Consider the following 26,646-nt stretch of genomic DNA (forward strand, 5'->3'; position numbering starts at 1 on the left):
TGGAGGAGAAGGTAAAAGAGGTGGGAAAGAGAACAGGTTGGATAAAGTTGTAATTGTGCTTTTTTTTTTTTTTGGTTTTTGGATCACACCCAGCAATGCACAGGGGTTACTCCTGGCTCTGCACTCAGGAATTACTCCTGGCGGTGCTCAGGGGACCATATGGGATGCTGGGATTCGAACCTGGGTCGGCCTTGTGCAAGGCAAACGCCCTACCCACTGTGCTATCACTCCAGCCCATAATTGTGCTTTTAAGGTGAGGTGATTTGGAGTAGATGGGCAGCCTAGTGGAGAAGCTAGATGGATTTGGCATTTGTCCTGGAGGTGGAGCTGAGAAAACTAGAAATTAAGTGGTAAGGAATGGCTTCCAGTTTGACCTCAGGAATGGTTCACAGAATAAGCAAGTAGGTCAATAGAGGTGTTCATTTACTGATAAATGATTGTTCTGGGGTCTAGAAATGCAGAAAATAAATTTTGTTTTTGAGATGTGTTTTGTAAGAGATTGGAATTTAGAAGAAAAGGTAGAACTGGAAATGATAAATGCAGATGCTGTTAGACTGTCACTGACATTTGAAAACATGCTAATAGAAATGATCTTTTGGTTCTCAACAGGTATGGTGTTCATGTTTTTTTTTCTGAATTACTTTCCCCCCAATATTTTTTAGCTCAGTGATTCAAATAAGCAAAACTCTAGTGATGTATGGATGGAGAAAGGAGCAAATTTTCTGATTCTTCTAGAGCTCCCTTTCTAACAGCTTAATTTTCTACTGATCTGAAGACCAGAAGTATGGTTCAAGGGAACCCTTGCAATAGACTCAGGGCCCTTTACAAACTCAACTTATTTTAGTTCTTTGTACCAATGATTCGTACTGAAAATCAAAATCAAGACCTACTGCTGCATGGGAGATTTCTGTCCTCCCTGAGCTCGCCTTAAGACACCTTCGCTACCCTTTGACAGGTGTACCACCCCAGTCAAACTCCCCGCCTGGCACTGTCCCCGGAAGTGAGACCCCCCCGAGGGGCTCGCTCTCCTCCCCCGCTCACCGGGTCAGTGAAAAAATGACTGGACTGGAGCAATAGCACAGCGGGTAGAGCGTTTGCCTTGCACACAGCAGACCTGGTTCGATTCTTCCATCTTTCTCGAAGAGCCCGGCAAGCTACTGAGAGTATCTCGCCCTCATGGCAGAGCCTGGCAAGCTACCCATGGCGTATTTGATATGCCAAAAACAGTAACAAGTCTCACAATGGAGACATTACTGGTGCCCGCTTGAGCAAATCGATGAACAACTGGATGACAGTGCTACAGTGCTACAGTACCAATGATTATGCTGTAGTGCTGTCTGGTATTCATTTGTCACACATTAGTCCTCCGGAACTGCTCTGTCATTTACACAAAACTCCTTACATTCTTAGAAGCATCTTGGTCCTGCATCTTTTTTTGGTCTAAGAAACAATATCAGCTGCTGCCAAGGAACTAGAGAAAAAGTTACGGATGGCAGCTTGTGAGAGTGGGTAGGGGGCGGTTGACTGCGTCCACTGTCAGATGCTTATGTATTATGCTTATGAGTTCACATGGATTTTTCTAACTACTTCAATTGGAAGGTAAATCAGATACTTGCAAAAGCGGTGGAAAAAAGAAAATTGTTATTTGCTTCCCTGCTGGCCTGTCTGTCCCGAGCCTGTCCTCTGAGCCGTGGTGCGTGGCCTGCATGTGGCTCTACTTCTTGGGCTCCACCTGCTGGGAGGCAGTGAAGGATGGATTCTTCCTATTCAGACAATGACAGAGAGTTGTTTCCACAAGTTGGGACAGTTAGGCTTTTTCAGCATTTAATAGAACCTTTTACAATGAGAAAATTGCCCTGCAAAAGCCTCATCCATAGAGTTTTTCTTGCCCAAGTGATTTACTGTAGGCTAGCCAACTCTGAGATCTTATCTCCATCATTGACGAAAATTTAGTAAGCGTCTCTGACTATGCCATTAGAGCTTAGTTTTTTTGTTTATTTGTTTTCGTTTTATACTGTGACTTCACTCAACTTTGGAAATAGCAGCAATTTTTTTTTGAGTGATAATAAGAGCAACCCACCCTTCATAGGCAGATATAACTTTGGGCTGGAGTGATAATACAGTAGGTAAGGCCGACCCTGGTTTGATAGTTGGCATTCCATATGGACCTCAAGCACCACCAGGAGTAATTTCTGAGTGCAGAGCTGGTAGTAAGCCTGAAACTTGGCTCAAAAAAGAACAACAACAACAAAATCCCAACTTCTATTACTTTATGTTTCATTTATTGTCACCTAAGAAATTGTTACCTAAGAACTTTATTGAGTATGTTTTATATTTTCTTTTCCAGCAAGTAAACTGAGGTTTAGAGATTAGCTTGCCTGAACCACTGTACTTTAGTAAGCCCAAAATCATGATTTCAGTCCAGATAGGATTTTCAGAAAGGGGTTCTCTATCTTTCTTGCCCATTACAATCTCTTGGGAAGTTACAAAAGCTGTGGGGGCTCTGATTGAGTTGCTGTTTTGGGACCCAGGTGTCTATGAGCCCACATAAGTATTGTGTCCTCTTAGAACCGAGAGCTCAGTTGTCTCATACCCTAGCCACTAGCATTGCAGTTAAAATGAAGGAAATTGAAAAAAAACAATCCCACAGACATACCAGCACATTTAGCCTTTCAGTTGCCACAAATAAGCTCACTGGACAGCCCAGCTGTAGAAAATGTCTGTTATCAAAGAAAATTTTGCAGGACAAATTTGCCGAGCCTGTACATCCCCGTTCTACCTTGATATGTCTTTCTTCCCTTTGGGAAAAAAAGGGAGGGAGCTAAACTACAGTCTACGTTTTATAAATATGTGCTTAGGAGAGCCATCTGCCTATAGTTCTCAAAGTGTGTAATTAGGTTTATTTATTCTGCATCTTCTTTAACTTCTTCAAAATGAGGGAAAACAGAAACCTCCTTTGCTTTAGAGATGGGCTGATGGGCTCTAGAGCATTTTGCTAAAATATTGAGATTATAAGCTTTACGTGGTCAATATTTCATGTTAGTTTCTCAGAATACATTACTAAAAGAATTAACTGGAATTCTTCTAGTAACTAAAAGGAATATAATTCTCTATTGAGTCCCCCACCCGCAGGAATTCTGGGACCCACTAGAGCTATTCCTGATAGTGCTCAGGAGACCATGAGGTACAAAGATCAAACCTGAGGCCCCACATGTGTTGGGTCAGTGTGCTAGCCCTTTGAACAGTGTCTTGGGACCTAATTATTTCTCTGTTTTTGAGAGATGTATTAGTTTGTGCTTTCATTACTTACTATTTGAAAATGCTCTTCCTTCTGCTTCTTTGACAAGACTTGATTACCATTTTGAAACTTTGGCTACTTTGAAAGGAAAAAGTACGGTATTTTGTTTTCATTTCTGTTTTCACTGGAATGTCCAAAGTTTTTTTTTTTTTTCATTTAAATTATTTATTTTGTTGAATCACCACGTGGAAAGTTACAAAGTTCTCAGGCTTATGTCTCAGTTATACAATACTCAAAAACCTGTCCCTTCACCAGTGCCCATATTCCACCACCAAAAACCCCAGTATACCTCCCACCCCCACCCCCCACCCCTGCTTGCGTAACTGATAAATTTCACTTCATTTTCTCTTTACCTTGGTTACATTCCATATTTCAACACAAAACTCACTATTGTTGTTGGAGTTTCCTCCCCCCCAAAAAAAAACAGCCCTACTGACAAGGAAGCATTTGATAATTAGTTTTCCATTGCTGAGAATGAAGAGATAGATATGAAGGTTTAGGATTTCTGTATTTTAGTAATTAAGTCTAGGGAGATTTATGTTAGAAATTGCATCATTTCTCTTCCTGGGGCAGTATTGGGCAATGACTGGGACCAAAAGTAGTCTAGCTGGCCTCCGGATTATGGTCGATCAGCAGCAAAGCGGCCGCACAAAAGTGTGGCCACCCGAGTCAAAACTCGGCAGAGCTCGAGCCCATATCAGCCCTGGACTGAGACTGCCCAAGTGTCCTGCTGTTTCAAGTTCATAACTTTTTTTTTTCTCCTTCCTGCGCCACCAAGTTCATACCTGCTTAATAGTCCTCATAATATGGGGGACACCAGGCTGCTTCTCCCCAAAAAGGAAAAAAAAAACCGAGAAAGAAGGGTATTTCCCCTCCTCAGCCGGTGTGGGGCAACGGCTTAGTTCACAGTATGGAGATATGGCTGCAAGCAGTTGCTGGGACCAAAAGTAGTCTAGCTTGGAGTGTCCAAAGTTTTAACTGTATTTGCTGAAAGTTTCTTCATCCTTGTGATCACAGAACATAATAAATAGCTCAAGGCAAACCAGTAGTTTTTGGTTGGATGTGTGTTTACTTTATGAAAATCGTTGAAGTATTACTCTTATAATTAAAAAATTATAAGAGTTTTGTAACTCTTATAATTATTATTTTAATTTATGCTCTAGTATAACATTACCTTTATTCTTAGTGAGTCTGCTGTAATTTTAGAGGAAAATTCTTATCATTATGTACTCAGTAACCATAATAGTAATTTTACAGCTAATAGAGGCGCTACTATTTTTATCCTATAATCCTTGTTATTTGTGTTAAAAAATTTCTATAAGATGAACAGATGCTGTTCTAATAACATAGTATAGTATTTTTTTGGAGTGCACACTGGTAATTGATTGGGGGATGGGGCCATTCCTGACAGAGTATGGGGTTAGGGTGCCAGCCCAGGACTTCACACATGCAAGGCAATGCTCTACCACTTGAGTCACATTCCTTTCCCAGATTTTATATAAGGCAGTAAGTTAAATTAATTAGTTACTATTTTTGGTTTTGGGGATACACCCAGCTATGCTCAAAGTTTATTTCTGTCTTTGTGCTCAGGGATCATTCTTGGAAAGCTCAGAGAATTAAAGAGGGTACAGGGGATTGAACCCAGTTCAGTCAATGTAGGGCAAGTTTTTAACCCACTGTACTATTTCTCTGGCCCCTATGGATTGCAGTTTTAAATGCCATGTGAAATAGTCACACATGATAAGTATTATAACACAGTGCTTACAGATGTACCTAAATATACTTCTTAGGGAAAGTGAGATTTCCCCCTTCCTATTATGATTCCTTAATGAAGGAATAAGTGTAATCTAGAGGTAGTATTGCAATTCCCCAGTACTGATTGAATTCATGCACGTAGTTAATGCTAGCTAGAACCTAGTTTCCAGTCCCCTTGTCAAGTTCCTTTCCACTTTGGAAATCTCAAATCAGTAGCATAAACATTAGCATTAGAATAGAAGTGGGATCAATTTAAGCACAATATCCTTATGTATCATCGTTGTATAAAGTCAATCTATCCAGAAAATAACAGCTGCTGTATTTGATGGATAGCTTGCATATTGATGGAGGTGGGAAGGCGGAAGGTCTTTGGAGATGATGGCACAGTAAAGACCACTCCGTGTTTCCATGTGCCCTCAGTCATCCCAGGATGGGTGGGTAATGGACTCGCACACATTTGCCCCCATTAGCCTAGCCCAGTTTGCCTGTCATTCTAGATAAACAAGACTGGAAACTTTCTGTAAGAGGAGACTCTTTTCCCCTCTCACAAACTAGAGTTTACAAGTATTAGTAATGACTAATATCCAAGCTAGGTAAGAGGGTATACTATAGCAGGATATCCTATACTAGGTGTATTATATAGCTGGAGACATGCTTGGCTCTTGAGAGTTTTGTCTAGACTCGCCTGATTTCATACACAGGAGTGTGGTCCTATTCAAAGTCCTGTCCTTCAGTGGTATATCACAATATCTTGCTTATTGTGTGTGCTGAGTAGTTGTGGAATTAAGATTTCTTAGCAGTGAGTCAATAGATCATTTCTATTTGAAAATGATCTATGGAGTAAGATGAGCCAGGATATCGAAAGCAGTGTTTCTCCGTGTTTGATCAATCAGTATTGACCTTCTGACCTCTTTTTCTTGTGGTCCCTCTGCTTCAACCATTGGCTTTCTCCTAGTCTCATACTGTGGTCCCCACTTATCCTATTTCGTATGTCTGGCCCCTGGAATAAAATGACCCAGATAGGTCATTAGAGGAACATATGGGAGGTTAAGTGACTTAGAAAATTTATTTGTCTATGATTCTTTTAAACCCCATTAATTAATTGCTTTTTTTCTTCTAGGAAGCTTATGTGTATGTTACAGCCCAAAGTTTGACTCTTGGGAACAAATCACGTATTCACTATTTTACTTTCATAAAGGTACTTTTCATTTATTCTTATGTATTTTTACTTTTGCATAATTACTTTTACTAAGCAATAGAAAAATATTTTTATCACTAGTAACTTTTATTGGCCAAAGAATACCAATGGATAAGGCTCAAACACCAAAACAGACAAGACTAGACACATATCCATGTTTTAATGTCTAAGTTTGGGATTTTGTGGAAAGTCTTTGCTTGGTTTTCTAATGATTAAAATGAATAAATAAAACTTTTCTGAAGATTAAGAGTGAGAAAAGTGAAGAAGGAAACCTAGGAGAGAGTTTAATTGGTGGTCTAACCCTCTTTCTAACTCAAAAGGTGACTTTGGAAAACTCAGAGTGTCAATGGTGACAGGAGTGTAGCAGTGAGCCTTAAAGTTTAAATCAGCTGCCTTCATTGCTTCAATCCTCAAGTAGTTTCCCTCAAATTCTTTCCTCCCAGCACAATCTAAAAAATCTTAAAGTCTAAGGTTGTATAAAAATATCTGATCTATTCAAGGCAATCCACTTTTTTGGGGGGGAGGGTCATACCCGGCGATGCTCAGGGGTTACTCCTGGCTCTGCACTCAGGAATTACTCCTGGTGGTGCTCAGGGGACCATATGAGATGCTGGGAATCAAACCTGGGTCAGCCTTGTGCAGGGCAAACACCCTACCTGCGATTACTCCAGCCCCAGGCAATCCACTTTTTTTTTTCTTTTGGGTCACACCCTTCGATGCACAGGGGTTACTACTGTTTTATGCACTCAGGAATCACTCCTGGTGGTGCTCAGGGAACTATATGGGATGCTGAGAATTGAGCCTGGTTCTGCTGCATGCAAGGCAAATGCCCTACTCGCTGTGTTATCACTCCAGCCCCACAATCCACTTTTAATGCTAGCTTTTGGAAACTTTTGGAGAACCATGAAATCAGCAAGTCAGGAGATCCTTGCTTTGTTGGTTCACAACTAGTAAAACTGACAGTATTATATAGTCACCGCCTTGGGTGAAATTCCAGCTTGGTTTCTTAACCTCCTTTTCCTGACGTCATGTTCTTGTTCCACAGGGCATAGTAAGACCTTCACGGTGGCTCTTGGGAATGCTGACTCACAGGTGACAAAGGGCATTACTTTTCTCAATCTTGGTGAGTGAGAGAAAGAGGCATTTCTTGTTTCTGATTCACGGCACACCTTAGCCTTTTATAGCTCACTTTTTTCTCTGACCACCCCATCTTCTTAAGCCTCTTGGGGCTCAGATTGTGAGGACATTCAAGCCTGAGAAGGAAAGATTTTCTCTAGAAGCACCCACCTCCCACACTAACAGCCTTTGATGAGTGTGGGGAGATTTATCTCTCTGTGTAGAGAACCCACACAGGGAGTTTTCCTCTGGCTTTATTAGTAATCCTAAATAAGCATTTGCTGATGAAAAAATGATGACAGTAAATGAGATACTTCATAACATAGTAGAAGTAATGTATCGTGCTACTCTTTGTTTGCAGAGAGCATAAAGGCCATTGGGAAATTGCCCATTCTCTGTTGCTAATTGCTAAAAGCTTCCAACTCCCATAAATGATTTATTGGATTAGCTTGAGTGAGTTTTTCATTGAGTAAATATGATTTAAGGGCGCATGAGTATTAAGTTTGAGCATATCAAGGGCCTCTGAGGAAGAAAATAAAGAAGGGGTTTATTGTAACTCCTGAAAGCTGCTTTACAAAGGTGCTAATTGGCGTGTGGAGCACAGACAGGTTAGCACAAGAATCAACAATAAAATAGTTGCTTACCTTCAGAGGGGCAGGCACAATATTTTTAAAAAGAAAAGCTGGAGAGGATATTCAGGTAAAGTGCCTGCCTTGCATATGGCCGATCTGGGTTCAGTTCCTGGTACCGCATATGGTCCCCTGAGCCCTGCCAGCAGTGGTCCCTGAGCTCATCAGAGCCAGGAGTAAGCTCTGAGTTCCACAGGCCCAAACAAACTCTCTTTTCCTCATGAAAAAAAGAGGAAAGAAGGAAGGGCTGCTCTGAACAAAGTGATGTGAGGGAGCTGAGCAAACTGAGATACCAAATGATAGTTTATTAAATAACTATTTTTGATTGATGTTCTTGATGAGGTGAGATATCTTATCCCAAGCAAACCAGCACACGGCAAATTTTTTCCTTTCTCTTTTTTAAAAAAAATTTTTATTCTTTTTTAATTAGTGAATCACCATGAGGGTACAGATACAGATTTACATATTTTCGTGCTTGTGTTTCAGTCATACACTGCTTGAGTACCCATCCCTCCACCAGTGCCCATTCTCCACCGATGACCCCAGCATCCCTCCCTCCTCCCCATCCTATCCCCCCTACCCCGCCTCTGTGGGAGGGCATTCCCTTTTGTTCTCTCTCTCCTGTTGGGTGTTGTGGTTTGCAGTGGAGGTATTGGGTGGCCATCGGCACATGGCAGATTTTAATGTGAGTTCTGAACCTGTGTGAATTTGCTCCCAGTGTAAGAGAGAGAAATAGGTTTCCCGGGTCTGGAACTCGATTCTTATCATCAGTTCTCTGTCAATATCTTATCTCAAAAATGATGTGGGAAACTTTCCACTAAAGAAAACATTTGTGAGGTCAACGCTAGCCCTTACTTTTTTTAAATCCCTGGGAATATATCTTGGAAAGGGTAGGCCTGATCTAATCTGTGGTCTTCAAAGGATGGAAAGGGCAGAAATCCTCATTAGGGCTTTGTGAAAACAGATCATCTTATATCATTCATCTTTCCTTCTCAAACATATTTTTATTTCTAGGCCCCAAACTATATCTAAGGTTAAAACTGTTCTAGAGTCATTTTTATGATAGTAACATTGCATTTTTGAGTGCTGTTTTGGTTTGTTGTTTTTGCTATAAGTTGCACGCAATTTCCCTGTTAAAAAGGACTTAATAGTGGCTGAAATACCAAAGAAGGAAGTTTTGGGGAAATTTTTCATAAACAAATTTCTTTAGATAAGAAAGATTTGCTTATAGAAAAAAAATCATTTTTGGGGGCATGGTGCCATGGACTAAACCCAGGGCCCCACACTTGCAACGTAAGTATTCTAGAGCTGAGCTACAAACCCATATCCAGAAAGCTAACATTTTCAAATGAATGCTACGTGCTAATTAAATTACTTCACTTCTCTTGATCTTTACAACTCTGCTTGCTGATGGTCCCATTTTAGAGATAAATAAACTGAGAATCAGAAATAATGATGTGGGTGCCCACTTTTCTTTTAGTGTATGTTGTCAGGAGTATTCATTTTGTCTCTTATTGCCACCTTAATGGCAATATTTGGATCTCAGACAAAACTCAAGGTAAGGATAGGATTGTGGTGTTTCCAGGGCAGAATTCATTCTTTGTCTTCTCTAGCTCCTGGAGACTAGTATTTCTTGGCTTGTTATCACATCACTCTCATCTCTTTTGTTCCCTTATTTCCCTTTTTATCTCTGTGCCCAAATCTCGATCTGCCTCTTCACAGACACTTGTGATTAAATCAAGTCCACCTGGACAATCCAAAATTCTCTCCCATTTTAAGATTCTTAATACCAATAAAGTTCTCTTTTTCACCTAAGGTAAAATTCACAGACTCTGGGGATTAGTACAAGAAAGTCTTTCTTTTTTTTTTTTTAATTAAAAAAGTTTTTTTTTTAATTGAATCACTGTGAGATACAGTTACAAAGCTTTCATGTTTGAGTTTCAGCCACACAATGATCAAACACCCATCCCTCCACCAGTGCACATTTTCACCACTAATGTCCCCCTGTCCCACCCCTCCCCCTGCCTCTATGGTAGACAATTTCCCCCATACTCTGTCTAGTTTTGGTCATTATGGATTGTAATACAGATACTGAGACGCTGTCACATTTATCTACTTTCAGTACACATCTTCCATCCCGAACGATACCTCCAACCATCATTGACTTAATGATCCCATCTCTATCCCAAATGCCTTTCCCCAAAGCTCATGAGGCAGGCTGTCAACCATGAAGCATATTACTGGCTCTTGTCTCTACTGTCCTTGGTTATTAGTCTCCTATTATGTTATTTTATATTCCACAAAAGCGTATAATCATTATATGTCTGTCCCTCTCTTTCTGACTCATTTCACTTAGCATGATATACTCTCCATGAATATCCACTTGCTAGAAAACTTTATGACTATCTTCCCTAACAGCTGAACATCATTCCATTGTGTAGATGTACCAAAGTTTCTTTATAACCAGTCATCTGTTCTTGGACACTCAGGTTTCCAGATTTTGGCTATTGTAAACAGTGCTGCAATGAACATATAGGTGCAGATGTCATTTCTACTGTGCTTTTTTGCACCCTCGGGATATGTTTCCAGAAGTAGTATTGCAGGGTCACATGGAAGCTCAATTTCTAGTTTTTGAAGGAATGCCCATATTGTTTTCCAGAATGCTGGACCTGTTGGCATTCCCACCAACAGTGAAAGAGTGTCCCTTTTTCCCCACATCCACACCAGCACTGGTTGCTTTTGCTCTTTTGAATGTGTGCTAGTCTTTGTGGTGTGAGATGATATCTCATTGTTGTTTTGATTTGTGTATCCCTGATGATTAGTGATGTGGAACATTTTTTCATGTGCCTTTTGGCCATTTGTAGTTCTTTTTTGAGGAAGCTTCTCTTCATTTCGTTCTATTTTTTGATGGGGTTGAAGTTTTGTCTTTTTTTTCCTTTGTACAATTCTACTCGTGTCTTGTATATCCTGGATATTAACTCCTTATCATATGAGTGTTGGGGAAATATTTTTTCCCATTCGTGGGCTCACTTTGTATTTTGGTCACTGTTTCTTTTGAGGTGCAGAAGCTTCTTAGTTTGATGTAATCCCATTTGTTTATGTTTGTTTCCATTTGTTTGGACAGTGGTGTTTCATCCTTAAAGATGCTTTTAGTTTCAATGTCATGGAGGGTTCTGCCTACATTTTCGTCCACGTAAGCATAGTAAAGTTTTAGCCGTCACTCTGCCTCTGTGACAGACAGCTTTAGTAAGGGCTTAGAGTTCTTTGTGTGAGGTGTCTGGCACATGAGCAATTTAACATGCTCAGACTCACCAGAGAACAGGAAAACAGGAACCCCCCCTCCTTCCTCACTGCTTCAGTGATTTTGGTAATCTGAAACACCCTCAGATGCTCTAAAAGCACCACTCAAGACTGTGGTCCTACCTTCCACAGCTGCTTAAGGGATGGGAATAGGATTGAATATAGGTTATTAGATGGCTAAAATCATACCATTTTGCTCAACTATAAGGTTATTAGTACTTTTCCACTTAAATGTCGTAATAATATTGCAAACAGTTGGACTATGCTCTTTTGCATGATTTAGAACGTGGTACAACTGAAAGTACAATTTTTTCCTCATTACTTTCCCCTCTCCCTCCCCTCTCATCAGAACACCTGCTATTAGTATGTATTTCTTTGCTTCTTGGGGGGAAAAAAAGGCTGACTGACTCACAATCTAAGTGTCTCATCCATATCAAACTATTGCTATCATGTGGAGGTCTGTTTTCTAAGATCGTGGGAATATTAATGATAAGAGCTACTCTATGCTCATTCTCCAGAAATCTGTTTTTCACACTTTTGTTTTTCACAATATGTGTACAAATGTTCTTGCTACAAAAGTAGTGCAGAGACTGTGAAGGTGTGAAGTTTGGCAGCTCGGTCTGTGAGGGAATAAATCAGTACTCCACACAGCGCTGGGATGCCTCCAGGGATTGTCCTGATGAATATCAGTTGAAAGTTTCTATAAACAAAATGAAGATGATGATGACAACAGTGATGATGATGATGATGGACTATGATGTTAACAATAGTGAACAAATAGGGGAAATGAAAGAAGCTCCCTAAATTAGCAGGAAGTAGGAAGAAAAGCCCCAGTAGGAGATTTTCCCAGCTATTCCCAGACTGTCAGATTAAGGAATGATGTGTCTTGATTTTTTTTTTTGTCATTGGCTCTCAGAGATCATTTAGATTTATATAAAGTCACCATGCATTAGAAAGAAACCATCACTGTAAATTTTAATTATGGCTAAATATATGGGAAAAGCTAACATGGTCAGAAATATATGAGACGTGGCTAAAAAGATGGAAAGAGCATCTCATTGCTGATTATTGTATTTGTAAAAACTTTTGTATTTTATTTTATTTTATTTTTTTGCTTTTATTTTGGGTCACACCTGGCAATCCACAGGGGTTACTCCTGCTCTGCGCTCAGGAATTACTCCTGGTGGTGCTCAGGGGACCATATGGGATGCTAGGAATCGAACCCGGGTCGGCTGCGTGCAAGGCAAACACCCTACCCGCTGTGCTATCGCTCCAGCTCCAAAGCTTTTGTATTTTAAAAGGGTCAGAGAAGCAGGGCTTCTACGACGTTCCAGGCTTTACCTGCACTTGGATAGCTCTTCCATTTCCCCACGAAAATGACTTCAGTCTTTTTCTTCCACAGACTATTATGTGGCGGTTTACTTACCCGGTCATTTCTTTCATTTGCTTAACATTCAGCATCCAGACCTGGTGTGCCACAGTCTGTTTCTGACAGGTATGGCTGTAGTTTCCCCCCAGGAATGCGGGCTGCTTGGGTTTGTTTTGACTTTAGTTTCTATGGGTGAGTGGGCGGGGAGGGGTGTGTTCTTTCTATTTGCTGATTTTTGTTTTGTTTCGCTTTCTGTTTTTGGCCAGGAAACAATGCTGCGATTGATAAGTTACCTCATAGTTTTCTACAGTCCCTGTCAACGTCCCTGGTCTTGGATTGCTCCTCTGGGAAGCTGTGTAGAGTGCTGCTCGATCAGTCATATTTATTACAGTTCCTATGGAATGCTCAGCTCGACTGTGAGAAGGTGGCCACGTTGCACTGTGTGCTCTCATGTGGCCGAGATGCACAGCTCCTGGAAACCAAGGTGGGGCGATGGCTGATGTTGGAAAATTGGGTAGGAGCTGGGGAGGGAGTTCAGAAGGGTAGAGCATATGTTTTTGCATACTTGAGGCCTCAAGTTTGATCCCTGGCACCATAGCAGGCGCCCTCTCTGCCCCTCTGCCCACAGCAGTGCAGGATGTGGTCCTAGTGGCCTTTGCACATCTCTCGGGTGGCTCTGGGGGCCTACAGCATCACGGAGCTTGAGCAACATGGCAGCCCTGGCCTGGGGGTCGAGTCTCCTTGGGAAGGGTCTTCGAGCACTGGTGAAGAGGCCCCCAAAGAAACATCATAAAAAATGCTTGGCAAATAGGCAATGCCATCTGTAGGTAATTAGTTATTGAAAATGAACAAAAGTTACTTTTATTTGGTAGGATTTGATTGAGGTTTGTGGTCTCTGTTCTGACTTGAACATGTTCTTCTCTGGCCTTTTTTTTTTTTTTTCTTTAATGGATGCCAAGCAGACCTCAGACAGTAAAGAAGGCCTGTTTGTTCTGTTCCTTTGAGAACTTTCATCTCCATATTGTAAACACATATTTAGCTCAATCAGTAACATTTCAAGAAAGTTCTTGGTAGATAGTGAGCTGCTCAAATCATCGACATTTCCCCCTGGTTTGAACTTGGTATTTATCATCCAGAAAAACAAACAAAAAAACACCACACACAACACCCCAAACTGGAAGCATGTATTTATGACATGTTCAATAAGGAAAACTATACATTTATATCACACACTATAGCTTACAAAATTTTTTCACACATTTATCTATTTTATTTAGGGATTTAAAAAAATTCTTATGGGGCCACAACCAGTGATGCTTGAGGCTACATGGGCACAGCTAGTGTTGCCTGTGGACTGTGAGGAGGATTGAGCCCAGAGCCTCACTTGCAAGGAGTGTGCTGTACTGCCAGAGCCATGTACCCGACCCATTATTTGAAAAAAAATATATATATATAAATATATATATTTATATATAAAATTGGTGGTACTCAGGGTTTACTCCTGGTTCTGTGCTCAGGAATCCTGATAGGACTTGGGGGGACTTCATGCAGCTGGAAATTGAAACAGAGACAGTTGTATGCAAGTTTGCAAAGGCAAGTTCCTTAACCCCTGTATTATCTCTTTGGCTTTTAATTTTAAAGCTCTTCCAATACCACACACACACACACGCACACACACAAGTTAGACCTGGAGCAAATGTTGTCAGATACCTTTTGATATAACTTAAAGATGGGTTTTTTTTTTTTTGGCTTTTTGGATCACATCCGGTGTTGCACAGGGGTTACTCCTGGCTCATGCACTCAGGAACTACTCCTGGCGGTGCCCATGGGACCATATGGGATGCTGGGAATTGAACCAGGGTTGGCTTCATGCAAGGCAAACACCCTACCAGCTGTGCTATCGCTCCAGCCCCAAGGATGCTTTTCTTTTTTTCTTTTTCTTTTTTTTATAGTTGAAACCATAACTTAGTTTATTTTTATTTATTTAATTTTTTATTGAATCACCATGTGGAAAGTTAGAAAGCTTTCAGGCTTAAGTCTCAGTTACACAATGTTCAAACACCCATCCCTTCACCAGTGCCACTATTGTAGCCACACGACCTCATATCTCTTCATTCTCAGCAATGGGAAACAAATTATCAAATGCTTCCTTTCCAGCAGAATGCTTTTCATATCAGCTAATTGGAGTTAAAAAAGTGTTCCTTACATAAAACCATGAGAAATGCGCTATCTCTGAATTCCTGTTACGTTCTTTGTATTTCTTTTCTCTTTTTATGAGATCAGTAATTTCAAAGCAATATTTGTTTGTTAGTCAATGTTTTTCAGTCATTTGTAATTATTTCATCTGTTCACCTACACTTAGTTTTGTGGGAGAGGGGACTACCCAGAGGTCCGGATCAAACTTGGGGCTCTTTGAGCAATCTCACCAACCCAATAAATGTTTGAGAGAGATCTTTCCATTTCTTGGAGCATCAACTTTGGTTGCCCCAACAACGCTTTTCACACCCATTGTTGGTCTATAGTAATACTTTATTGAGTGACCTAATTGTTAAAACAGATACAGCTAGCATGAATAGGTCTGGAAATAAAAATAAGTCATTACCAGAGCAGATCTGAACATTCACAGGCTGGTTAAGCCTGACAGCGTGGATTCTACGGCAGGAATAGGGAGCTGCGTGCCCCTAGCGGTGAGGCTGGGCAGAGAAGCTATTGAGGTAGCTGCTGAGACAGGAAGCAGGTTTGGTTTTGTTTTCTCTCGTATCCCTGTAACTCTTCACTCTGGTATTTTGCTATAATATGACCTACTCCCGTGAGAACAAACAAGTTGAAGAAGGCTTATTTGCATTCCAGCCAGTGGCACTTACATTTAAAGTAAAGAATAAAAAGGATCTCAATTAAAGTACTGTTTGCATGCATTCTGTCTTATGTAACTTGAAGATCATTTCAGAGTATAGTCTTCAGCATTTCAGGACTGATCCAGAACAAGAAACATTTGTGGATTTTTTTTGGGTAACGGGGGCAGGGTATAGATTTAAATGCCCATAGTATTGTCTTCTTACTTTTTAAAGATCGTCCGGTGGATTTCTGAGAATGTCTCTGTCTGCCATTCCTTCGACCTCCTTCAGGAATTCATAATTGGTAGGTGTTGCTGATGTAGCATGTTAAGTTGAATCTTTGACTCTTGCTTGAGGGAAAGCCGTAAAATGATAATGCCTCAGTCTGTCAACATGCTGCATAGGAGGTTTTTGTTTTGTTTTTCTCTTTTTCTTTCACAGTCAGCAGCTAATTAAATTTCATTCTCTTGTGGTTTTGTGAGAAGCTGTGATTGTTCAGAGACTGATAAGATATAATCATGATTCTATAACCTTATTAGTGATTTTTTTCCCCTCCTTTAATATGTACCTTTCTTAGCTCCGCTTTGTGCTGATTGGTTCTGTGTGCAAGTAGCACACTGTCACTTGGATAGATAGAACTTTCAAATAAAATATTTAAAGTAATTTCCCATGTAAAAAGGTAGAACCTAGGCATTTTAATCAGCAGGTAGGGTCATAATAATCAGTCGTTGAGGATGAAAATGAAGGCAGTGAAAACTTTGGTTGTTTATTTTGGTCTGTTGAAAAAAGCCTACCTTATTCTTTTAAAGAATGTTTCAATTTTATGTAATTTTTTTCTTTTTCAAAAAAATCTACCAGCATCTTCCTACTGGAGCATTTACCCAGAGACCAGTAACATGGACCAGCTGTTGCCATATTCCTCCGTGCTCATGTGGAATACAGTAAGTCAACTTTGTATTCCTCAGGGGATAGAGAGGGATTTCCAGTTGTGGGGCAGTGGTGAGAGGTCCCTGTCACAATTATCAGGCTTTTATATTGTGTCTGCCTTGACTGATAAGAAACTGAGTTGAAGTTTCTGGTTGAAAAGAAAAAAAGAAAAATAAACCCTTTCACAAAGATGATGCTGAAAGACTAGAAAGAAGCTATGGCCTCTTCCAGAGTTGAAGCCAAAGCTCTGAAGGCCAAGTAAGCAGCGCTGAAAGGTGCTTAGAGCCACCAAAAGAAGATCTGCACGTCACCCATCTTCCAAAGACCCAAAATGCGCGCTGAAAAGGCAGTCCAGATAGAATAAGAAGAGTGCCTCCAGGAGAAACAAGTTTGGCTGTCATGCCATCCTCAAGTTCCCTCTGACCATAGAGTCAGCCAGCAAGAAGACAGAAGATAACAACACTCTTGTGTTTGCTGTGGAGGTCGAGGTCAGCAGCACCAGATTTAACAGGCTATGAAGCAGCTCAGTGACACTGATGTGGCCGCAGTCAGCACCCTGGTCAGACCTGATGGAGAGAAGAAGGCGTATGTTCCCTTGTGGAGAGCCTCCACGGGACCGTGCTTTGCAACAACAGTTGCACTGTGCTTGTAAATTGCACCTTTCTTGGTAAACAACACCTGTGTGCTTCGAAAACCATTCCTAATAAGGAACAGGATGTCTTGCCACGCCCATAAGCTGTAACTAACCTATCAGATGCAGACACGTGGGCGAAAACAAGCAGCGAGAGGTATATAAGGAGGGAAGCTGCCTAGGTAGGGCCCCCTGGTTCCTTTTCCTTAGTTCGTCCTTAGTCCATGCTTCGTTCGTCCTTTTTCCTGTTTGCATGAGAAGGTTTCTTAATAAATAGCTGGAAGAAGAATCTCCGGGTTGCGTGTTCTCTTACATTCCCTGGCTCCTGACTAGGATGCCTGGGATGTTGCTAGCAACATTGGGATCATCTAAACTGCCCACCTGTCTAATCTAAATATAAGTTTTTCACCGTAAAAAATAGTCATGTATGCTTGCTTTTGGCCACGGTTTTTATGTAACAAGGTAGAGTTGAAGTAGAGAATATCTGCCACTGGTCCTCGCGATCAAGCATAACTAAGCCTCTGTGGAATTTATTTTCGCTTAGAGAATAGGGTGGGTGGTTTCGAGGTGTTTATAGATGAGGACTTATGGGTACACTGCTGTTGTGGCATTCTCCTGTTCAGTAGTGTAGCACCTTCACCACTCCTCTCCCAGCCTCCTGAAGGAAATCTGTAGTCAGAGCTGTCAGCTTAGTAAAAGTCTCTTATCCACAGCAGACCTACTCCACCCAGAGATTTCTTCCCATGGTCAGGAGGCCTTTCTTTTCTTTTCCTTCCTTCCTTTCTTTCTTTCTTTCTTTCTTTCTTTCTTTCTTTCTTTCTTTCTTTCTTTCTTTCTTTCTTTCTTTCTTTCTTTCTTTCTTTCTTTCTTTCTTTTTTCTTTCTTTCTTTCTTTCTTTCTTTCTTTCTTTCTTTCTTTCTTTCTTTCTTTCTTTCTTTCTTTCTTCCTTCCTTCCTTCCTTCCTTCCTTCCTTTCTTTTTCCTTTTTTCCTGTTTGTCTGGTTTTTATTTTTGCATACACTCAGTAGTCCTTTGGGGTTACTCCTAGCTCAGTGCTCAAGATCACACTAGGCAATGCTCAGGGAGAAACATTCATCAGCTCAGCAGCCAAAGCATGTGCTCCTGCCCATTGGGCTATCTCTCTGGCCCTAGAGTTTCTTCTTTCATATTAGGAAGTGCCAAGCTAAATCTTTATTCATTTACCTTTTTTTAGTGGAGGGTGGCCCTCCAGATGGTACTCAGAAAGCTTGAGGGCCTCTCCTGACAAAACTCTGCCAACCAGCCAAGCAGGTTCATGTGAAGAACTGAAAGTTCAGTGCTGCTCAGGCCCTGTGGTGCCTGGACCACCAGGGCTGCCCTTTGGGTGCTTGTGGTCCCCAGGACTGCCTCCAGTCACACTCAGGACACCATGTGGTGGTGGGGATCAAAGCTATGCTGGGCACTGCCAGGACACGTGCCTTAACCACTGTTCTATCTTCCTGGCCCCCCATTGTTTATCTTTCTTGAATGTAGCATAATAAATTGAACTTTATTGGATCAGAAAATGGGAACCATGTACAGTTTGTTCTCAGAAACGGTTCTGTCTCTTACCTCTTCAGTTTTGGGTGATAGAGCTTGTATACTTGGTCTAGAGGTAGAGATTTGTTATCCAAAAGGCCTTGAGGAAAAAAAAATTAAATCACAAGTGCAGATGTTGGAAAATTGGGACTAGGATATTCTGATGCTTCCCATTTTGTGCTTAAGTTATGTAAACAGTCCTGTAAAAAGGGCACATCCCATGTGTCTAATTTCTAATTTTTCTGTAGCTAGGAGGCCATACCTGGTTGTGTTCAAGGCCTTCTCATGCCTCTGTGCTCAGGGATCACTCTTGGTATGGCTGGAGGGTCCGTATGTGGTGTCAGGGATCCAACCAGGCTCAGCTCTTTGTAAAGCAAGTGCTGTAACCTGGGGACCATCACTCTGACCTCTAAGTTTTTTGTGTACACAGTGAGAACATTTCCTCCAAGGTTATTCTTTTTGTTTTTACCATTATCAAAACGCTGTAGAGTTACAAGGCAAAGATCTGAGAGTGTCCCCTCTCCAGACCTGCGCTTTTTCCTTTGACGCCCGCTGTGAACGTCAAGTACAGACTGTGGTGGTAATGTGGCCGGAAGTTTGCAGGTTCAGCAGTCTGGACTCAGGAAATGCTTGGCTTCCTCCCCTCACCACCCCCCTGCTGTGAGAGTTGTCTCCTGCCCCAGGCAAAGGTGTGCCCTATAGTTCCCAGGGTTGTGTTGGGATGGAGCACAATTTTAGACAGAACACGAGTTTTCAGTGTCCAGGAATATTCTCCTGATGGCAGTTCTTCACTATTGCATTTCTCATGACTTGGGGGCACAGTAGCTGAGTTGGTGGCCGGCGGGGCGTGGGGGGATGGGGTGTCCTATAGAGTGACACCAGGAAGTCCTAGAGACAGTATGAAAACCTCCAACCGCTGCCAAGGGTTAACCAGCTTGTTTTAAGCTTTTTGTGGCTAAAGTTATCATCGCAATCTTTTCTAATCCTGCAATTCTCTGAGTTTTAGCTTATCTTCAGCAACGATGTAAATTATTTACTTTTCCTCTCTTCTAATCTGTGAGTGCCCTTAAGGCTATCTGCTTAGTCAACTCGTGCCATAGTCGGAAATAGGAGTTTCACACTTCTGCACAGAGATAGATTATTTCTGTAGATGACTAGATTTTTTAAAAAAAAGATTCTAGGGAACACAGGACTTGTGCATATAAGTAATATTGTACTGTACCTTGCTATAGCTGTCTTATACTTATTTTAAGGTGATGTTCCTCAAAGTCTAAAGCTTTAGTGATATTTTAATACCTTTCTTTTTCTTTTTGACAGATGCTCTGTTATGAGTAAAGCACACCCTAGATTCTCATCATAGACTTTCTACTGTCATAATGGAGAACTCAAATGCTTAAATGTTTTGAAAATTCATTTCCCCAAAGTTGTGATGCTCCTTTCTACAGGAACATTGCATATGATACAGCCTAGGAAATTTAAAATCTAAACAAATACCAGATCTTATTTCTTCATAGTACTTTCTAATTTTTTGTTTTGAGGAAACATAACATGAATTGACTAATTGAGAGACCAATAAACATATTTAATGTAGAAATACACCTTTAAAAACAGCAACAAATAAAAGATATTTGGGGACATTTTATTAAATTTGCTTTTTACTTTATTCCTATTATTTAAATATATGTTTTAATGTTTACTGTTAGCAGGAGTGTATTTTTAAGTCAAAAAAAATTTTTTTTTTCATTTGTGGGCCATAACCAGCAGTGCTCAGGACTTACTCCTGGCTCTGCGCTCAGGTTTAGGGGACCATATGAGCTGCCAAGGATCTAATCTAGGTCTGCAGCTTGCAAGGCAAGTGACCTACCCACAGTACTATTTCTCTGGTCTCTAAGTCAAAGTTTTATTTATACTCAGACTCTCAATCTGTCTCCAGACCCCTCTTTTTCTTTCCCTTCGGTAACCTTAGTTTTAGGGTTAGTGTCCACTAAAAACTCAACTTAAAAAAAAACAACATTATCTAAACACCCTGGTTTACAAAGTTGTCCATAATACAATTATGGGCTTTCAATGTTCCAACACCAATCTCACCATCTGAATGACCTTCGCACCATAATTGTTCCCATTTTTCCAATTTATTTTTTAGAACTATTTAGAACTTTAGACTTCCTGATATGAATGGCATGACTTTCCCCTTTCCCTTGTGGCAATGGTGCTTAAATTCTTTTGTTGGGGCAGTGAGGGAGATGGGGGTGTTGGGAGTTGGTCCATATCTGTAGGTTCTCAGGGATCACTCAGGGTGATCATATGCAGTATGGGGGATTGGCCAGGGTTGGCCTTTTGCAAGCTAAGTGCCTTAACCTCTTAATGTCACTCTGGTGCTGCTTTAACTCCTGATTGGACTCTTTCATCTCTGGAAACTTGGTGGAGGAAAATTTTTTCACTAAAGTCATAGAAGAATCCCATAAATGTTGGTTCCTACTAGTGAGATGAAGGCCAACTATAATACCTCTGATTGCAAGAGAAGAGGAAAAGGAGGAGTCGGGAATATAGAAAGGGACTCTATATCTTCCTGTCATACATAGTAGTGCAAATGTAATTTGCCTTTTTTGGACTGAAATATATGCACAAAATGCTATTTGCTCTGTACCTTTTCAGGTAGTTTAATCCTTTTTAAAAGAGACTCTAAAGGATATTTCTCTTTTTGAGGGAGTAATTTGTGTTTACTGTCATTTAAAAAAAATTTTTGATTGGTTTTTGTTTTGAAACCACCCCCAGTCATGCCCAGTGGTTACTCCCAGGTCTGTGGTTGGATTTGCTTGTGGTGGTACTCAGGGGACCTTCAGTGCTGGGAATCAGGCTCATGCTTCCCTCATGCAAAACGTATGCAGCTGTTTGAGTAGTATCTCTGGGACCCTATTTGTCTTTTTCTTTCTTTCTTTCTTTCTTTCTTTCTTTCTTTCTTTCTTTCTTTCTTTCTTTCTTTCTTTCTTTCTTTCTTTCTTTCTTTCTTTCTTTCTTTCTTTCTTTCTCTCTCTCTTTCTCTTTCTTTCTTTCTTTCTTTCTTTCTTTCTTTCTTTCTTTCTTTCTTTCTTTCTTTCTTTCTTTCTTTCTTTCTTTCTTTCTTTCTTTCTTTCTTTCTTTCGGGATGTGTGGGCACACCAGCTGTATTTAGAGCTTAATCCTGACTCTTTGCTTAGGGATTATTATTGCTTAGGGGACCATATGAAGTGCCGGGGATCAAATAGGTGCTCTACCCACTGTCTTTTTTTTTTTTTTTTAGCGTTTTGGGTCACACCTGACAATGCGCAGGGGTTACTCCTGGTTCATGCACCCAGGAATGACTCCTGACAATGCTCAGGGGACCATATGGGATGCTGGGATTGAATCCGGTTTGGCCACATGCAAGGCAAATGCCCTACCCGCTGTGCTATCACTCCAGCCCCTCTACCCACTTTCTTATCTTTGGCCCCAGCCCCCTGTTTCAAACTGACAGATACAGAATGATCTCACTCATATGTAGGATATAAAGAGACACAGTAGGGGATAACTAATGCCCACAGGCAATAGTGCTGAAGAACAGGGGAACTTGCCCTGAGTAGGAGTCCTGTCAGGTCAGGGAAGGGACCACTACAGCAATGATAGAGGGAAGTGGTTAGTCTAGGAGGTAAAGTGACATGCATGATACCCTAGCCATAGCAGTACTATAAACCACAGTCCCTAAAAGGAAAACAAGAAGAAAATGCCTGCCATAGAGGCAGGCTGAGGGGCAGGCAAGAAACTGGGAATATTGGCGGAGGGAAGTAGACACTGGTGAAGTGATTGGTGTTGGAACATTGTACACCTGAAACTCAATCCTGAATAACTTTGTAACATTGTAATTCACTAAAATATTTTAAATAAAGTAGAAGCTGGTACACATTTAAGCTGCCCTCTGCTTCTGTATGAAGAAACACTTCCTGATGCTCGGAGCCTGTTGCCGTTGATACATTCAACAGTGTGTATGTTTTCCCAACAGTTGTGTGTATGTTTTTTCCCCATAGGAAATTCCTGGAATAACTGTTGTGACAGAGGAAATTGCGTTGCCTCTTATGAAGGTAAGCTCCTTCCAGTGAGAGACATACCCGGGCAGGAATGGCTTCCTTGCTGGCCGCCACATGGTGCTGAGGGAACCCCAAGTGTGGTGGTGATTCCAGAAGAGACTGTCGGGGAGGTGGAGGTTAGGGCTAGAGTCAACTCTCTAGAAAATTCTTCCTAAGTGTCTGGGTGGTTACTGAGGGTGATATTTAGCCAGGTCTTAGACATGCACTTTGAAAGAGGATGTTTTCTGAGAACAGAGAGTTCCAGGCTCACACAGTGTGAAACCACAGAGAACTAGCTCTGGTGAAACTTGTTGCTGTGCCTCAGGCCTTTCCAGACGGGAGTCCTGTAAGTTATTTCCCAAGGCCTCACAACTATTTTTGTTGCTGTTGTTTTATTTCATCTGTGCTGTCATCTCCTCAAAAGACACACATTGACATAGGGATCATTTCAAAGCCCGCAGGTGAGCGAGGCTGGGACCACCTCACTTCCTTCTGGTTCTGAGAAGAGCTATTCTGGCTCCGAGTGAGAGTGTGGGAGCTCAGACCAGTCTCTCCACCTCTTCTCTGGCCTGAGCCGCAGCCATGAGTGTTTCTCTTCATTCTGCTGGTGTCAGGAGAGTTTCTTCAGGACCTTGGGCAGAAGGGGGTGGGCTGAGGGCGAGGAACAAAGACTGCCTGTAGTTAAAAATGGGAGATTTTTGTTTTTTTAAGCACCATTTTCTTCGGGCTGTCTTGTTGTTCTTGGCAATGGCCCCTGTTAATTATAGCTTGGTGTGCCCTGGGAAAACTCAGATTTTGGCAGCAGGCTGGTCAGTGTACTGCTGCCTTTTATTTCCACTTGGTTCTCTTGCATCCTCAGCGGGCAGGGCAGGCCTGGGCCGCTGCGGGAGAGCGGTGGGTGTTGGGCAGGGAGGCTCCGGGAATGAGACGGGCCCGCAAGGGCTGGTCCAGACTTTTGAGTCTAAGAAGGGTCCTGAAAGCGGGGGGGCTGATAAGCAATGTTCTAGGCAAACTGTGAGACTACCATGAAGTGCAGGGAAAAGGAATGGGTCATCATCAATTCCAAAGGTCTTGTGAAGAGAACCCTTTATTTTTATTTATTTTTATTGTTTCTGCTCCTACTCTTGTCCTACCAGAGCCATTATAGGTTTATTGTACAGATGAAAATCTAATGAAAACAATTTGGGGGGGACAGGGGTGGGGATGGGGTGTTTGGGCCACACCGAGTAGTGCACAGGGATTTCTCCTGGTGGTTTTGGGGAATGGGCAGATGCTTTTTCCTGGCAGTAATTTGCACATTTGCACATGAACCAGTACCATAGTTAGTTCTCTCTCTCTCTCTCTCTCTCTCTCTCTCTCCCCCTTCCTCCCCTCCCTTCTTCCCTCTTTCTTCCCCCTCCCTTCTTCCCTCCTTCCCTTCCTTCCTTTCCTTCCTTCCTTCCTTCCTTCCTTCCTTCCTTCCTTCCTTCCTTCCTTCCTTCCTTCCTTCCTTCCTTCCTTCCTTCCTTCCTTCCTTCCTTCTTCCTTCCTCCTTTCCTTCCTTCCTTCCTTCCTTCCTTCCTTCCTTCCTTCCTTCCTTCCTTCCTTCCTTCCTTCCTTCCTTCCTTCTTTCTTTCTTTCTTTCTTTCTTTCTTTCTTTCTTTCTTTCTTTCTTCTTTCTTTCTTTCTTTCTTTCTTTCTTCCTCCCTTCCTCCCTTCTCCCCTCTTCCTCCTTCCCTCTTTCTTTCTTTTCCTCCCATTTTCCCTTCTTTCCCTCCCTTCCTTCCTTTCTTATCCTAAATAAGAAACAAGCCCTTAATAGAACCTTTGAGTACTTTTGTTCATTTTATAGTTGCGATAGGCTGCATTTGTAAATTATTTCATGTTATCCTAAGAGACAATATGAGATTTCATTTTTAGGACAGGATTTGGAATAATTTGCTTTTTTCACATAAAATATCTGAAACTCCTGTTTTTATTGAAGAAAAAGCTCCCAGATCATTTCTTTATCTAATAAGTTCTAACACCAGGGGTTCCCCCAGGTAACTAGATATATCTTTTTTTTTTTTTGCTTTTTTGGGTCACCTGGCATTGCACAGGGGTTACTCCTGGCTCTGCACTCAGGAATTATTCCTGGCAGTGCTCAGGGGACCATATGGGATGCTGGGAATTGAACCCGGGTCAGCCGTATGCAAGGCAAACGCGCTACTTGCTGTGCAATTGCTCCAGCCCCCACGATATATCTTTTTTTTTAAAAAAAAATTGGATAATGGTTTACAAGCATGTAAATGTTTGTTTTAGGGGTTAAGTATTACTATCCCATATCCAAGGGTTAATTTTCCAAAGCCACCAGTTTGTTGGACCCTTTCTCACACTCCTCCCCCTTTTCAACTCTTGAAACATCAGTTCTGTGGTCAGAGTCTGGGGTTTGTTTTCACTGGTCACTGTTCATTTTCTTGATTGCTTTCCCCATAGAATGATTAGGAGTGGGACCCTTGGTGTTTGTTTATCTTCTTCTGACTTATTTGTCATAATGCCCACTAGTTCCAGATGGGTATTGTATCATAAAGTGTGTGTGTGTGTGTGTGTGTGTGTAAACCATTTTTAAAGGTTCTGAACTATGTCCAAGTAGCCTGGTGATTTACTTCTTAGGCTAATGAGCCGTTCACTGTGTATTGCTGGTGTCATTCCCAATGAGCACAGTATCTGGTTCTCATCTTGTGACCTAAGCACCTAAGTTTCAGAGTTGACTGAGAAGAGCGGTTTTCTTGGTACTCAGTTTGACTCTTAGGTTGACTTTTTTTGGTGATTTTTATACGTTTTATTTTCATAAAGTAGTTCACAATAGTTCATTACAGGTAATATTCAAACACCCACCCCACCAGCGACATCTTCCCACCACAATAAAAGGAAAGTGTGTGAAAGTTGTATTTCATTCTGGAGCCATTTAAGCCTGTATATAAGAGAATACAACCAAGTATGTTAAACTCTTAGGTTGATTTCTTAGTATGTGATCATGAGCTTCTATTTCCCCCATGCTGTGCTGCAACCTTAAACTTGATATGTGACTTTCTTCTACACTCTGGGTTAAGGAACAGACCAGTGTTAACTTGGCATTGAAAGTCCTCTGCAGCTCTGGCTTTGACCTCCCCTTTAGCCCTGTTATTCAACAACATAATCATGAATCTTTGGACAGTGGGTTCCTCAGATGCCTATAAACTGGAAGTGAAGATTGAGGAAGGGTTGGGGGCTCAGGGAAGAGATTGGCATGACCTGGTCACGTTCAAACTAAAGCCCTGCTTGTATGTGAGAATCACTGGACAGCTGCTAGGACTTGCCTGGCTCAGGTCATACCTGCACCAACGTTATCTCCAGAGTTCAGAACCCAGGAGGTTGTGGAGAGCTAGGAATCACGTTCCAGAGGCAGATTTCCTCAGCCAGGTGGTTCTCTCTGATTTCATGCTGTGACTCCAAGCTGCATCCACGACCTCTGATCTGTGCTTTGCTCACTCCCTGAGGATATCACCTGGAACATCCTTTCTTTCCCTTGGTTCCATTTACTCAGTCCGTCATTCTCTCGGCCTCATCTGTTTCTCGGGCTTCCAAATAGACTTTCCATTTTGCGGTGATCTCTCTGAGATTTCATCACCCAAAACAAAAACAAAAACCACATCTCTTACATAGCAGATACCAAGTAGTGCCACAGGTCTATTGGCAGTATACAACATGCTAATTACTGTTTTAAAAGTCCATAGTTCGGGGCTGGAGCCATAGCACAGCGGGTAGGGCATTTGCCTTGCACGCGGCCAACCCGGGTTCGAATCCCAGCATCCCATATGGTCCCCTGAGCACCGCCAGGGGTAATTCCTGAGTGAAGAGCCAGGAGTAACCCCTGTGCATCGCCAGGTGTGACCCAAAAACCAAAAAAAAAAAAAAAAAAGTCCATAGTTCATTCATAGTTCATATGAATATATT

General features: G+C 41.6%; 1 protein-coding gene across 1 annotated transcript in view; it reads left to right on the plus strand.

Annotated features, from left to right (window-relative positions):
* GSAP (gamma-secretase activating protein) overlaps nucleotides 1–26,646 on the plus strand; it is an 86,788-nt gene that overhangs the window by 37,385 nt on the left and 22,757 nt on the right. Inside the window, exons 14-20 of the mRNA XM_055138423.1 lie at nucleotides 6,174–6,251; nucleotides 7,297–7,374; nucleotides 12,699–12,791; nucleotides 12,932–13,149; nucleotides 15,734–15,803; nucleotides 16,358–16,440; nucleotides 22,654–22,707. Coding sequence (XP_054994398.1) covers nucleotides 6,174–6,251; nucleotides 7,297–7,374; nucleotides 12,699–12,791; nucleotides 12,932–13,149; nucleotides 15,734–15,803; nucleotides 16,358–16,440; nucleotides 22,654–22,707 — 674 coding nt within the window. The remainder of the gene's footprint in view (nucleotides 1–6,173; nucleotides 6,252–7,296; nucleotides 7,375–12,698; nucleotides 12,792–12,931; nucleotides 13,150–15,733; nucleotides 15,804–16,357; nucleotides 16,441–22,653; nucleotides 22,708–26,646) is intronic.

The sequence above is a fragment of the Sorex araneus genome, chromosome 1 (genome assembly GCF_027595985.1).
Source record: "Sorex araneus isolate mSorAra2 chromosome 1, mSorAra2.pri, whole genome shotgun sequence".
Classification (NCBI taxonomy): domain Eukaryota; kingdom Metazoa; phylum Chordata; class Mammalia; order Eulipotyphla; family Soricidae; genus Sorex; species Sorex araneus.